We start from the raw sequence: 14492 nt of genomic DNA, 5'->3' as shown, positions 1-14492 counted from the left end.
TTTCGGACAATTCTAAAGGGAATTCAAAGGAGAATTCCAGGGCAGGATGGCCCAGGAGCAGAAGGCTCCCAAGGGCAGGACATTCTCGCAGCGCGCCTCCTGACCATCCTGAGACTCAGCCCGGACAACCACCGAATGGCCAGTGTGTCCGAGTGCCAGAACTTTCCTCTGTTCTAAGAGTCTAGAGCGGAGGTTGCCAGAGAGTAACCAGAGGATCCACCCGAGGTTAGCACCAGCAGCAGGCCTCATGAACAGGTCAGAACTGTGGACAGCTGAATCACTATTCAGAATTAGCTCTTCACCAGGAACGAACCGGTCCTCTTCCTGACTTGCTGGGACCCACAGTCATCTTTTCTCCTGTGCACAAACTTTGCTAGTTAAAGCTAACACTAACTAGCCGGTCAGTGAGCATCTGCAGCGCACCGTTGCAAGCCGCACAGCACAGCCTGGCACCTAGCCAGAGAGCGCGGATTGGACACATTACATTACATTCAGTTCTACTTCTCATGCGGTTTTTTTTTGTTGTTGCAGAAACTTAATTAAGGAAGTAGAACACGGGGGTTGTAGCTTCCTGTAAAAAATTGTATCCCTGCTAAAAACACAAAACTTAAACACCATGAGCGCACTGATGCAAATAGTGATGGGGGTCTTTGTGATCGCACTTGTTGGTGAGTTTTTGTGTTTTTTTTTCAGTTGAAAACAAAAATTTACAATTTAAAATTAATGTATAGAAGGTGCTAAATGGCGTGTTCCACTTGGAAGAAACTGAAGAAGGCCTATTTTGAAACTTAATCAGCTGTAACCGTGAAGTTTCATAAAACTGGTTATAATTAATATAAAATATAAATGTTAAACGGTTATATTTTTATGTTTTTGTTTTATTCATCCATCAAATGCCCTTTATAAACACTGGAAGATATAAAACAATGCATGGGGTGGGGATTAATCATTTCCGGTTGTAATCATTACATTTTTCTAATGATATAGACCATTGTTGAATTTATAAAGATATAATATGTATTTGCACACAAGCCTTTTTACTGATATAAATTCAGTAAATAAACGTACGTATGAGAAATACTCATATCAATTGCTTATGGCGTATTTATAAAATCATTTTACACAATTTACATCTGATTCTCCCTTTATCCGGTAGTTAAAAATGACACATTCAAGCAGTGAATCAAACTACAGTAAGTCAGTGACAAATGTATTCAAATAATTATCCAAAATGATACCATTTGGTGTTTTTTTTTATTGCCCAGATTGCAAGAGGGATAATTATTTATAAGCATGTGATCATAATTAGCAAGATGTGATTATTCCAGTTTTTATACCATACTTCTATGTAGTTATACATTGTCACATTTCTAAAACAATTAAAATATTTTAAGATATTTTTATTAAGGTGGTTGAGGCAGTGTAGAGATTTTTCATTACCCCTGATTCTGGATCTAGTTTCCTTAAATTCATAACTTGTTTTGCCCTCCATAATAATTATAATTACTGACTAAACACTTAAATTGGTTAATAAATATAATCTGTGGGGACTAAGCTAATTATCCTAGACAACACAGAAAGCACAAAATGATAAAAAATGTGGTTTGCATGACATATACAAATATGCTTCTATTCACTGTATGAAACAATGCCCCTAATTTCTCTTTGTCAAAGTAAAATGTGTATTTTCACAGGTGCAGAGACTGTAACTGTTATTGGATTTTTTGGTGGCACGGTAACATTGGAGTCTGGAAAAAATGAAAACTGGACCTTGTCTATTGTTCAGTGGTCAATATCAACAAAAGAACCTAATATTGCAACATTAATTGGCAGTAAAACAATAACTGATAGCAATAAGAATTATGCTGGAAGAGTGGAACTCAATCCCACAACTGGAAATCTGAAGATCAAGAATTTAAGGATAGAAGATGGTACAAAATATAATGCGCTTATCCAATACACAAACAACGAGCAACAAAAGCATTCTATTCAACTTGCTGTATATGGTGAGTTAATTATTTTCTTATTTGCATATGGCAACATTTTAATAAAAACTTTGTAGTGTAAAATTGTAAGGTTCTGTACAACAGCAAACTATTTAAAATAGGTTAGCCATCTCTCAGTCTGATTAGAGATTCTGATAAGATTATGTATTAAGTAACAGTTTGATATAATTTACTATTATAACAGTTTGTTATTTTTATTTACTAGAATGTATTACTATGTTAGATATTAAAAGTTGCTCACAATGTAGCTTCAGATTAGACAACAGACCCACCAGGAGAGGACTAGTTATTTAATGAAAGGTGTCTTAATTACTCCTTTCTTAATTACTTAATTGCTTAATTTGAAGACTTCTGTCCACCTCTGAGTGTCAGAGTTAGAGGTGTATTATGAAAGTTGGAATATTATTTTAAAAATTAATTTAAATGAGAATTCTATGCCCATTATAAGTTCAGTCAAATTCTAATGAATAAACAAATGAACATACCGATCAATATGAAGTGATAGCAGGTTTAACTCCTTGTCTTTAACTCACATGGCAGAAGAAATCACAGTGCCTTTTGTACAGTAGATCAAACTCCCCAAAATTACCGTAGTTGTTTAGCACTGAGATAAGAGCATGTCAGTCTGGCTGCAATTTCAGTGGAACAGAACAGAACATACGTGTAGCATCAAATGAAGGAGTAGCATGTATGATGTGGGTGACAGAACACAGGTCATCAAACAGGTAGCAAAACTAGCAGGAAGAGTTAGCTTGCGAGTGGAATTCTGTGACAGAAAACTCTGTGGTGACCGGGAAGAGCAGCCTGAGGCAGGAAAACCTCTTGCAGAGCGAAAACATTTTCCAAGCTGAATTCCCAAAAGAAGAAATGTCACCAACACAGCTGGGATCATTTAGAGGGGGGATGAGGGGAGGGCCAACACTGCAACAGTTGAAAACCCACTTAATGGTTATGTTAATAGTATGGGGAGAACCCATCACAGCTCAGGCCATGGAAGCTGGGGGCAGTGTTGGGTGTGAATAGGATACCTTGATCCAGTGCAGGCTGATGCTGTGTGCTTGAACCCACGGGGTTGAGACTCCAGAAGCAAGGAAGTGACTCCAGTCCTAAAGGAGTACGATGAAGTTAAGATATCGGAACCACACTGAGTGCAAAACACATCCATCTGCAATGAAGCAGAACAATGAGTGCACACACAGCAGTGTCTGCTCCCAGGGAGTCTATATGCACAGCGAAGTGGAAGTGAAAGATTGGAGTTTGACCTTCACCCGAAATTCTGTTCAATAACACCATTTCAGATGTTTAGCCAAATTCTTATAATGATGAAATCAGCTGAGGAATATAAAGACATAGCGTGCTCATTCCTTTGGCTTTAACGTGCCTGGCTGAGGAATTCCCTCCAAAAGGGTCCTCATAACTCAGACAAGTATAATGAATGAAAAAGATATATGATGCAGGCTTTGCTTGTTTTCTCCTTCTGAACTTCTGTATAGCTAAACACCATGAAGTGTTAACAAATAGAGGATAGTGGAAATATGCATGATTTGTTTTAGGTTATAAACCAACCTCTTTGGAGAAAGATACAAAAATGAAAAAATATATATTCCCTGTAACAAGATAATGTACTTTGGGTAAGACTAGTGAATAATTTAGGAGCTGTGGTAGCTCAGATGGCAAGGGCAGGAAGGTCCTGGGTTCACTCCCAGGTAGGGGCAAGTGATTTAGCTTGCTGTTATTCCTTCCAGATGGCTTCCAGGTCCAATCAGCCTGCTTACCAAATGAGTAAGATAAGATCAATTTATTAGCCATATACAATTTCTTGCATGACGAATCTGTCTTTTCACATACCCCAGCTTGCTCTCCATGAGGCACAAAAGGCACACAGACAGGGAGAGAGGAGCTTGGGATCAGAGCACAGGGTCAGCCATTTATACAGCACCCCTGGAGCAGCTGGGGTTAAGGGCCTTGCTCAGGGGCCCAACAGAGTAGGATTCCTCTGCCGGCCCTGAGTACTGGGGGTTAATTCTTCCAGGGGTAATAGATCAGCTGGAGCATAATGGACATCACCTCCACTTCCAGTGTTGGATGGTAAAGAAAAATGGTGGCCCTTGCCCCTCATTCCCAACTTGGGCCTTTATGGTCTGAAAAGGGACCTGCCTACCTAGTGAATAATTTACCAACTACAAATAGATGGTTGCCTAACAAGGGAAGGGACAATTTGTGCCTGGTGCAAGTTTAACCTGGATTAATTCTTAAAGGACTGAATCCCTGTTTCAACACCAGTAGTTTGAGTAGTACCAGAAAATCTGATGAACCTTTCATTGAAAGATGTCCTTAGGTTTTACACTTGTTCCTTACACATTTCTTTGCTTTCCTTTACACAGAACACATTGCAAGGCCCAACATTACTGTTAAGGAAAAGAAGCTTAAGGATGGATCCTGTATTATCACGCTGGACTGCTACGTGAAAAGCAGGGATGACTTTAACTTTACTTGGGAATTACAGTCTGAAAATACAGCTTGTATTAACAAGAATGTTGTTGATTATAAGGATAACTCTACCTTGACAGCAATTGTCACTCCCAACAGGAAAGTTACATATAAATGTCTAGTACACAACAAAGTGAGCACAGAAGAAACAGCTATAAGTGAACTTTGTACCCCAGGTAAATTCTGTAACTTTCATTAAGAATAAGCCTGTCTAACCTTTCACTCATATTTTTTTTGAAAACTTAAAACTTAAAATAGACTAAAATTTCCCACATAATCAATTGGTGGTGGCAGTACAGATTTGTCAAGGCAGAAAGTTTAAATGTTGTTTATTTATTTTTTGTTTGACTGATGTGCCGAAGTCTGAATCATAATTTTTATTCATGCAATTTAATGTCCGGTATGTCCCTACAGCAAACAAGAAAAATCATAGAGATATTACTACCCATTTTAGCAATGTTCATGTAAGATGTGTTTTCTCTCCTTTTTGGACAAGAAATCTTATCTGTTATTTTCATAACTTATGTCATTGTAGATAATGAAGCAAATGAAAAGAATGAAAAGAATACCATCTCCAAATGCTCTTCCGTGTTCCTGTTCATTGTCATTGGCATTGTTTGCTTCATTGTTGGCATCTTTACTGGTATGTTTGTACTGTATGTTATGTAAACACACCATATAAAATATTCACATTTACAGCTGAGGAAGCTGCAATGTTATACTGTTAAGATAATTTGAAGGCGTAAGGCCTTCCCTAAATCATAATGTGACCACTTGGTAAATTGCAAAGTCGCAAATACAAATTTATCTCTTAACAGAAAAAGTAAAGTGTACCTACAGTAAGAGTATCGATTTTTTAGAGAGTAATAGTATCCAAAAAGAACATTTCACTAATCTGGCACTTACTGCTATAGTGGCTTACTTGAATTCAGATCCAAGAAATGCATATTTTGGGGGTTTATTACAAAAATCAGTTAACAAACTATTGGCCTATTCTTTTTTTTTCCATTGAAAGTTTCCCCTTGCTCCTGGGATATAAAAAAACATTTTGTAAAACAAAAGCAGTGCTTTTATTTTACACAATACAATATGTTCTTTAACATTTACTTGAAGATCTGTGTCTGTTTTTTTTCCAGATAATGTGTTGGTTTTCATTTAACTATTTTTTATTGTGTAGGGATATATAGAAAGGCAATTCAGAAAGCAGCTCTAAGTCTCCGTGAAGCCATACAAGGTAGTCATACTTTTCAATTTGTATTTATTTTCAATATTAACAAGATAGGAAGAAGAGAATTTGCTTTCTTTAAAATATTGTATGCTTGATTAATCACTTTTTACTCTTACAGGTATTAGGGGGGAAGAAAGAGGGAGTAATAATACTATACCAACAAAAGTGAGTAAAAAATGTATATATACTGTATGTTTTTATATATTTTATATGTTTATTGCCATATTTTTACTTGGGTAAAACCTAGTTTTCTGCACTGCATATCACTGAAAGCTTCTTATTCTCACAGGAGCAGTTGCCTCTGGCTGGTGATCAGGAATCTAAGAACCGAGTGAGTGATATCTGTTTTTGGCAACATCCTGTGTATAATCAACATACACATTTCTGGTGTATACTAAATTTCATTCTAGACACAACTGCTTAACAAACTAATACCATTGGTTTTATACACACCAATATGCCACAGAGACTGTGAATCTCGTATGAACTCTTTCAGTCACCATTTTGGTTACTGAAGACAATCTTCTTCAACTATGAGATTAGCTAATGAATGATGTGAGAGACTAAAAATAATCAGCTGTGGTATTAGTTTAAACATACACATATGTGACTGATGATCAATTTTTAACGATCTATTTTTTTTCAAGAAGTAATGCTGGTAATGGTTTTCAGTTGATTTTAAATTATTTAGAGTATTCTTTTTAAGAATTTGTCTGCTTATTTCCTCCATTCAGTCAGTAGAACACAAATACTAAGGTCTTTCTTAAGACTCATGAGGCAGAACCATTTCAGGCTCTCACTACATTTACAGTACTATTGAAACTATTGAAACTACAGTACTTGCACAATTTTTTAAACTAGTACAAAAACTGTTTGTGTACTTGATGAATTATATTTTTTAATTTTTTATTAACTCATTTTGCTTATCGATGATCTGTTTTAGAGAGAAGAAACGAGTGGAGATCCTCCTGAGCGTGATAATGAAAACCAGTTGTCCGATCTACCAAATAATAGTTCACCATATAGTTCTGAGAGTAACACAGAGAAGCAATCAGAACCTTTTAAAGATAGCGAAAGCACGGTTACTGAAATTCAATCTGAGTGTCGTACTGTCATTGATCAATGTACTACCTCAAATGACACCATTCTGGTGTCATAGCATTTGATATGTAGGTGTATGGAATTGTTTGAATTTCATCCGCTGCTTAACAGCAGTGACACATTGCATAAGTCAGAGCACTGCTTGATTTTGAGAAGTTAATTTATTATTATAGTCACAAAAGTCTACCACACCTTGTTTCCCTGAACTACAACATAAACATAAACTCAAAAATGTGCTACATTCTGTGCACCCATTCTTAACATAAAACATCTTTTGCTTTTGCAAAAGAATTGTACACAACTTTCAAGTCTGAGCTGAAAGAATCTTTAGAGCTGAACTGCAATCACTGCAGGTGAAGCTTGCGAGGTAAAGGACGGTTTCTTGTAATCTTTCCAGTACTGAGAAATAAGTGTATTCTCCTTATACCACATCTCTGTTTGCAAATGGTTATGTTCAGACATAATATGCAATGCAACAAGTGCCATTTCAAGAAATAAGACAGAACAATTATGGAGTTCTATAAGTGGTATGCTAAATCCAAATAACAGTTCACCATTTGATAGTATGTTAAAACAGGTTGGGTTTGATTGATTTATCCCCTCTCTTCAATGTTACTAACTGAATGTTATCAACAGTGTTAAAAGAAAATTCTGCTCCTTGACATTGACGCATAGAAATGTAGCTCATTGTTTACAGGATCTCACGGAAGTATATAACTGTATAACCAAGTACTAATACGGGAAATATAGTTAGGTTAAGGAGCTGCATTACATAAACTGTATTACAAAGTTATACCTTTGTTATTTATATGGTAAGATCAAATTCAGACAAGATGACAGCCTTGTCTGCACCCCATAAACATCTGGGGGAATGAGATTCTGCTCTCAGTCACCTGATCGGTTGGAAAAAAGACAAATGGTACAGTGACAGCTTAAGAAAACAGGAAGTGGAAGCTTTCTGTGTCAGTCAGTTGGCTGTTCTGCTATCTGGAGGCCAGAAAGCAGATATTCAGTATGCTTCATTCACCACAGGAAGAAACACAGCCTGTGGTACTGTGGAATTGTAAGTGTTTGAAACTTCAGAACATTATTATAGAAGTTTCAAAGTGAAAGACAGACTCTTACAATATATTTATTAAACCAATCACTATACTGCATTTCAGTCCATGAAAGTCTAAAGGTCTCTAACACTTCTTCAGAAGAGTCTCAATGTCCAATTTCTTTACCAATTTACTTGTTTATTTAGAGGGCCAGCCTACAAGCCCTTTTTTGATGTTGTGTTTACATGATTAACCAGTGCTCCAGGATTTAAAATAACTTAGGGTATTACTGAAGCTGGCAAGAGAAAACCTGAAAATACTCAGATGTCTGTCAGCATTTCTCTGCAGCGCATGAAGACATGGAACATATGCCAGAGCTCAAAGAAAACCCATTGCTCAGATGAAGCAGCGCACTTGTGCGTTATTGCTGTAAGATTGCTTTTTTTTCTTCAATGCATTTTGCCTATTTGAGTTTTTTTTAATTTATAATACACCGTACATAGTGTTGTGCATTTTTATTAAATGTTTTTTAGAATAGAAACATTCTTACAATTGTATATTATTATATATCACATACCTGTATACTGCAATATGATTTATTGGCTTAATTTGGTAGTAGGTTAATACAGGTTGTGTTTGATTAGCAGTTGAGAATTATTCCTGCTCTTCAATGTTACCAACGGAATATTGCTGTATCTTGGTCACCCATAAAATAAATAGCACATTAGTGTTGTACCTAAGCAACTGTAAATCAAACATAATATAATACAGAGAAAAACACGTAAGATAACTTACTAGAGAGCTTTTATTGTGCCTACATGATGTTTATATTGTAGCGTGACAGGTTCGGTGAGGATGGAGACAAGAATTCAGGCTCTTTTAGTACAAAAATGAAACAGTACAAAACATTCAAAAAATAGTACAAAAAAACAGTCAAATGAAACAGTACAAACATTCATTGCACAGGAGTCCGGCTCAGCAGCAACCACACAAAAAATTAGACCAAACAAAACAGAGTACAACACACAAGGGTCATTTCTGATATGGTTAAGGTTAGGTTATGTTGATTGCCAGGATGTTGTCAATGTTGCCTCTAACTTAAGGGTGGCGACTGCAGTTGTTCTAATGAATACCGCCTAGCAGAAACAGTCAGTAACAACAGTCACACCAAAGTTGTTCAGGAAGCAATTAGGTATCGAGATTTGGAGGTGTGAGGAGTCACTGAGCCAGTTTTAGCCAGACCAAGGGAGGAAGAGGAAGAGCCGGAGAGTGAACAAAGAAGTGATAAGGGCCCATAACACCTACAGTACGTCAGCACTCTCACACCCCTCGAACAACACAAGCTTCCTCCTGGTAATTTACTGGGCAAACCCGTTTCTGACAGGGACAGTGGAAAACCCCCTGAGAGGGATTGGCTAAGGGGAGGAATAAAAAAATCTGAGCCGGAACAGAGTGTGTTCCCGATTCCCACAAGACCCTGGAGACAACATAGGCAACACAAGGGAAGCTGCAAGGACCTATTGGTTCAGGAACTGACGACTACGGGAGACATTGGCATTGGAAGGGAGGTACTGTACAGAGACTTTTAATACCTGAAGGCGAGGAGCAAAGAACCTGTCCCAGCTAACTGATACAAACTGAGGGGAATGGAATACAACCCACAGGAGGATTTCTAGTGTAACCTGAATGGAGACTGGAAAAATTGGACCTCTCTTTCAAGTGTGCCATCAAAGACTTTATAGGTACTCAGAAGAAACATTCGAGTGGCCTCTCTTTGGTACTGTCTCTCTGTATTCATTATGACCCTGGGAAGGATCTTTTGCTGCTGCGAATGCTGTTTTCGTTGTGTTTTTGGGTGATAGTGGATGTGAATGTAGTTGGAAAATAAAAAGGGCACTTATACAATACACATGCTTGTCGCTGGTCTGTCTGTGCATTGGTGATTCTGGGAGATAAACAGAACCTGTGGTAATGTAGAGGGGCCCTAGCACCCCGTTTGTATTGCTAGGTGGTGTACTCATTTATGATTAATGAGGCAGGAAATAATAATTGTTTGAGCGGTCACCTCACTGTGACACAGTATCGGGGCAACCTCACACAGCCGTTCTGGATGGTCAGCGGCGCTGACCAGAAGCTCCCTAGTCCCCACCTTGGCTGTCATTCCCATCCTGCCCCTCACTGCGCACTCTAGCCAGGAGCTCTTTCGCCGCAATGCCAGGCGTGGGCACCACTATACCTTTACCAGCTTTTCAATAAATTGGGCATTTTTGCATACAAAAGGAAGATGCCCTTTCTTAGCTTGCTATGAATATACAATACTGCACTTCTAATTAGCTCTTTGGCATAATTATTTCCTGGAGAATAAATTCCTGCTAGCAGTGCAATGTGTTATATTTGAGAGATGATATTTGAAGATGCTCCAAATTTGTAATTAGAGTGACAACTGAGAAAAACACAGTGGCAAGTTTAAATAATGAAAAGAAAACAATGTGATCCCATGTAGGGCAGCACACAAGCGGGGGGTTTGTTCGATGAAGGTTCATCACCATGCCCTCCACAGACCGCCAGGCACATTTTCTATTTAAACTGAGCTGATTTCCATTGTTCACGCAGTCTCCTCAGAGAGTAGGGCTGTCCTTGTCTCCTTCCAAGACGATTACAGTGTTTGGGCAGAGCGGTGGCACTGTGGGTAAGGACCTGTGGCTGGAAGGTTGCTGGTTCAAATCCTGTGGCCGGCAGAGGAATCCTACTCCTAATCCTAACCCCAGCTGCTCCAGGGGTCTTGTATAAAAGGCTGACCCTGCACTCTGACCCCAAGCTTCTCTCTCCCTGTCTGTGTGTCTCATGGAAAGCAAGCTGGGGTATGTGAAAAGACAAATTCCTAATACAAGAAATTGTATATGGCCAATAAAGTGATCTTATCTTACACTAAATTTGAGGAGTTCGAATGAGTTTTTACCAAAAGTTTGGCCAAGTTCAATCAGCTTCAGATGTCAGTAATTTTAATCACTCTTGGTGTCATTTTCTCACCTAAAGCACTATAAATACTATACGGAATCCTCTTCTTTCCTTCTTCTTTTTGCACCAGCTCCACCCCATCTCCATTTTTACAAATGCCCTTTGGTCACTCCTCACCCTGCAGGGGGAGTTCCAGCCTCCATGTCCAGGACATTAGCCCTCATGCATGCTGTTTAAGCCAAATTTCATTGTGATTAAAACACACTGTAAACATTTTAGTATGCTTTATGCTTTATTCTTGGGTGTTGTTTTTTCTAGTGAAGTTTTATTAACCTAGCTGCTTCCAGTTATTGTTCTTATCACGCTCCTTCTGAGCAATAGCTGGACTGAGGATCCCTGAGCCCTTCACTCATGGTTACCTAGGCAAAAAAATCTATCTTTCCAAGGTACACCACCCTCAGCAGCATGACTAATTAGTCTAATGCCTTGTTATTAGCTTTTATGAGCCTCTCTGGGGTCATGCTCGAGGTCGGAACACATGAACACTGAGCTCCTTGCTCGCACTATCCCAAACTCAGGGTCCCATGCACCAGCAGCTATTGCAAGCTAAGCTTGACACTGCTGTGCCCCTGGCCCCTCACTCACAGACTTGGGCCATCAGTGTATGAACAGCTGTCTTCGCAGCTGCAGGTCATTAACAGGAAGTAACAGTGGAAATCGAATTCCTGGTCATTCCTGTTTGGCCAGAACCACTCTACCACCTTTATTACCTAATCAGTGATACTCAACAAAGACATTGGACTCCCTGGCTCAGCCATAGCTTTACCACCATAGCAAGCACCCACCAATCCGTTGGTGGTTCACAACACACCAACATATATAAGAGCTGCCTGTGATTCTGGCTCCCGGCCAGTCTGCTCTTCGACCTTAGTCAGATCTAGCCACCATGCTAGATTAATAGGGGGCCGCTGCCAATCTGTAACATTACAGGAGAAAACACTAAACACAAGTGGAGCTACTCCACTCACATGACCAACACAAGATGTGTAGACCACAAAGTGTAGCAATCACATGGCACAACACACAGCTCAACAGCTTCCACAGCTCCGTTCTTTCCACACACTTCCAAAACAAGATGGATTTAAAGTTTTACGGTAGGACCTTTAAGCTACCAAATTACCTCTAGAATTGTCACTTTACTCTGGTCCCTTATGGGGAAAAAGATAAGTAAACTTTAGCCTGTTTCTCCCCAAAATAAACTAATATTATATCATGTTACCTACTGAATGGGACACTATTTCCCTATTCTAAAATGTATCTAACAGTTTTTAAGCAAGGATTCCTGGATTTTATATACAGGAACACATAGTTTCTTATAAACAACAAAACAACTAGCTCTCTTAACGAGGTTGAAATACTTGAATCTGGTCTTAAAGGATTACCTTAAAAAGGAGCTCTCACCTTCTGTCTCCCTCTCCTCTGCATTTTGTATCTCCCCTTTTTTCTTATTCTCTCTCTTCTGCTCTTTCTGTACATGGCAGTTTTATGTTGAGTCCATGCATTTGTGATTGACACTAAATCTTTGACCCACAACTTAATCGCTCAAGGTAAACTAAAATTAACTTCACAATTGCTTTTCATCAATGAATCTCAGACCCCTACATTTCAGCAAACATGTCACTGCTTTGAGGTTCCTCAGAACTGGAAATGTTGGCAATAGTCAGGTGCTGACCACTGTCCCTTATATCATGACACCTCAAAAGCCATTCCACCTTAAATAATAATAATAATAATAATAATAATTGCTTACACTTATATAGCGCTTTTCTGGACACTCCACTCAAAGCGCTTTACAGGTAATGGGGATCCCCTCCACCACCACCAGTGTGCAGCCCCACGTGGATGATGCGACGGCAGCTATAGTGCACCAGAACGCTCACCACACACCAGCTCTCAGTGGGGAGGAGAGCAGAGTAATGAAGCCAATTCATAGATGGGGATTATTAGGAGGCCATGATTGATAAGGGCCAATGGGAAATTTGGCCAGGATGCTGGGGTTACACCCCTAATCTTTTCGAGAAACACCCTGGGATTTTTAATGACCACAGAGAGTCAGGACCTCGGTTTTACGTCTCATCCGAAGGACGGCGCCTGTTTACAGTACAGTGTCCCCATCACCATACTGGGGCATTAAGACCCACATGGACTGCAGGGTGAGCGCCCCCTGCTGGCCCCACTAACACCTCTTCCAGCAGCAACCTTAGTTTTTCCCAGGAGGTCTCCCATCCAGGTACTGACCAGGCTCACACCTGCTTAGCTTCAGTGGGTTACCATTTCACAATCTCGTACAGCAAACTTTTCGGGCAGCCAAATACAGTGATATAAGGAATGAAATTATAGTGCACCAGTCTGACACATATCATTACTTCAATAAATTCCATTATACCCATGTTCGTTGGCACATGTCTAATTATTACCCTGCACCGGACTTTGATGAATTTCTTGCTGGGTATACTATATGTCCATAACAAGAATAGAAGTGGAATAAAACCATTGTAATCATGTTTACAAGGAGGGTTTCAGATGGAATTATAGTAAAAAGATGGACTGAATGGTCTTGAGCAACTAGGCGGATGGGGTGTGTAATTCAGCAGTTAATTTTGTTGTTGTATTGTCCCCTAGGAAGACTGAAATTTCTATAGATCTGCCACTAGAGGTCACAAACTACTCTGAAAGACTAAAATACTGATCAGAATAAAGATACTCATTGAGGGTATTGTATTGTTAATTTTTTAGACCAGACACATCTACATAAGACTTTTTATGGATGTAAGGGTGTAGGGTGTATTTATGCAATAAAAGTGGAAGCAGAAGAATTGGTTAGAATGGCTATGAGGCTAGAGCTAGTAAATTGGGGAGGTCTACAATAATAGCAGTCGAACTTGAACTTGAACTTGAAGTCTTTAGCATAAAAACATCTTTAGCATAGCTAAGACACAGGGGTCTGCACACTGTCTAAAACCCTTATGATGTTGCAAGAATTAATAAAGCAAGGAAATCTCCTGGAACTTCAAATACATCTGAAGCTAAATGTGTCTGGGCAAAGGTTCTCTACTGTAGGTCACATTACCACAAGTAACTTCAACAGTATACATTTGATCTGAGGCTCTCATACAACTGTTTGTTAAAAGGCACTAATTTCACACAGAATGCCTAAAATGCCGAACAGAAAAGTGATTTCTTTGATAATGTTATTTTTGTGTATTACACAGGAGGGGCAAAGATTTGATTAACTCATTATTCAGTCACTTGAGTGACTCTGACTATTGCATGAGCACTAAACGACCTTGTCAGTAAAAGAGCTGAATGTGGGCAAAGATGAGGTGATTTAATGTGTTGTTGTCAAACCTGGTGAAAAATCAAGAAAAGACACAAACAACCCACTGCCCAAGGATATCAGAGAGCCACATTCTCTAAACTCTTTCAAATTCAGACTCAGAACCTTCATCTTTAGAAGAGCCTTTACTTAACTGGTCCTATTCTGTACCCATCTGCTTTTCTCAGTACCACCATCCACGGTCTCCTCTATATATTGTAATTGTGTTTTATCTTGTGTATTCTTTTTATTTATTGTTGTTGTTATTCTATAAAGCGCTTTGAGAAGCCACC

At 39.0% G+C, this 14492-nt stretch overlaps 1 protein-coding gene across 2 annotated transcripts; it reads left to right on the top strand.

Moving 5' to 3' along the window:
• Window positions 1–548: 548 nt before the first annotated feature.
• On the top strand, window positions 549–9772 carry LOC138238303 (CD48 antigen-like). 2 transcript variants are annotated; one of them, XR_011189362.1, is made up of 9 exons: window positions 549–668; window positions 1695–2006; window positions 4391–4672; window positions 5032–5139; window positions 5674–5730; window positions 5843–5889; window positions 6014–6055; window positions 6668–8294; window positions 9250–9772. XR_011189362.1 is itself a non-coding variant. In XM_069188508.1 (8 exons), exons 1-8 carry the CDS (start codon window positions 617–619, stop codon window positions 6881–6883), a joined length of 1116 nt encoding a protein of 371 aa, XP_069044609.1. In that variant the 5' UTR covers window positions 549–616; the 3' UTR covers window positions 6884–9772. The 2 variants fall into 2 exon arrangements, 1 of the variants encoding a protein (XP_069044609.1); XM_069188508.1 differs by having other exon boundaries at window positions 6668–9772.
• Window positions 9773–14492: the final 4720 nt, after the last annotated feature.

The sequence above is a fragment of the Lepisosteus oculatus genome, chromosome 4 (assembly GCF_040954835.1).
Source record: "Lepisosteus oculatus isolate fLepOcu1 chromosome 4, fLepOcu1.hap2, whole genome shotgun sequence".
In the NCBI taxonomy this organism is placed as follows: Eukaryota; Metazoa; Chordata; class Actinopteri; order Semionotiformes; family Lepisosteidae; genus Lepisosteus; species Lepisosteus oculatus.
Note: the sequence above shows the minus strand (reverse complement) of the source record. Positions and strands in the feature narration are given on the sequence as shown.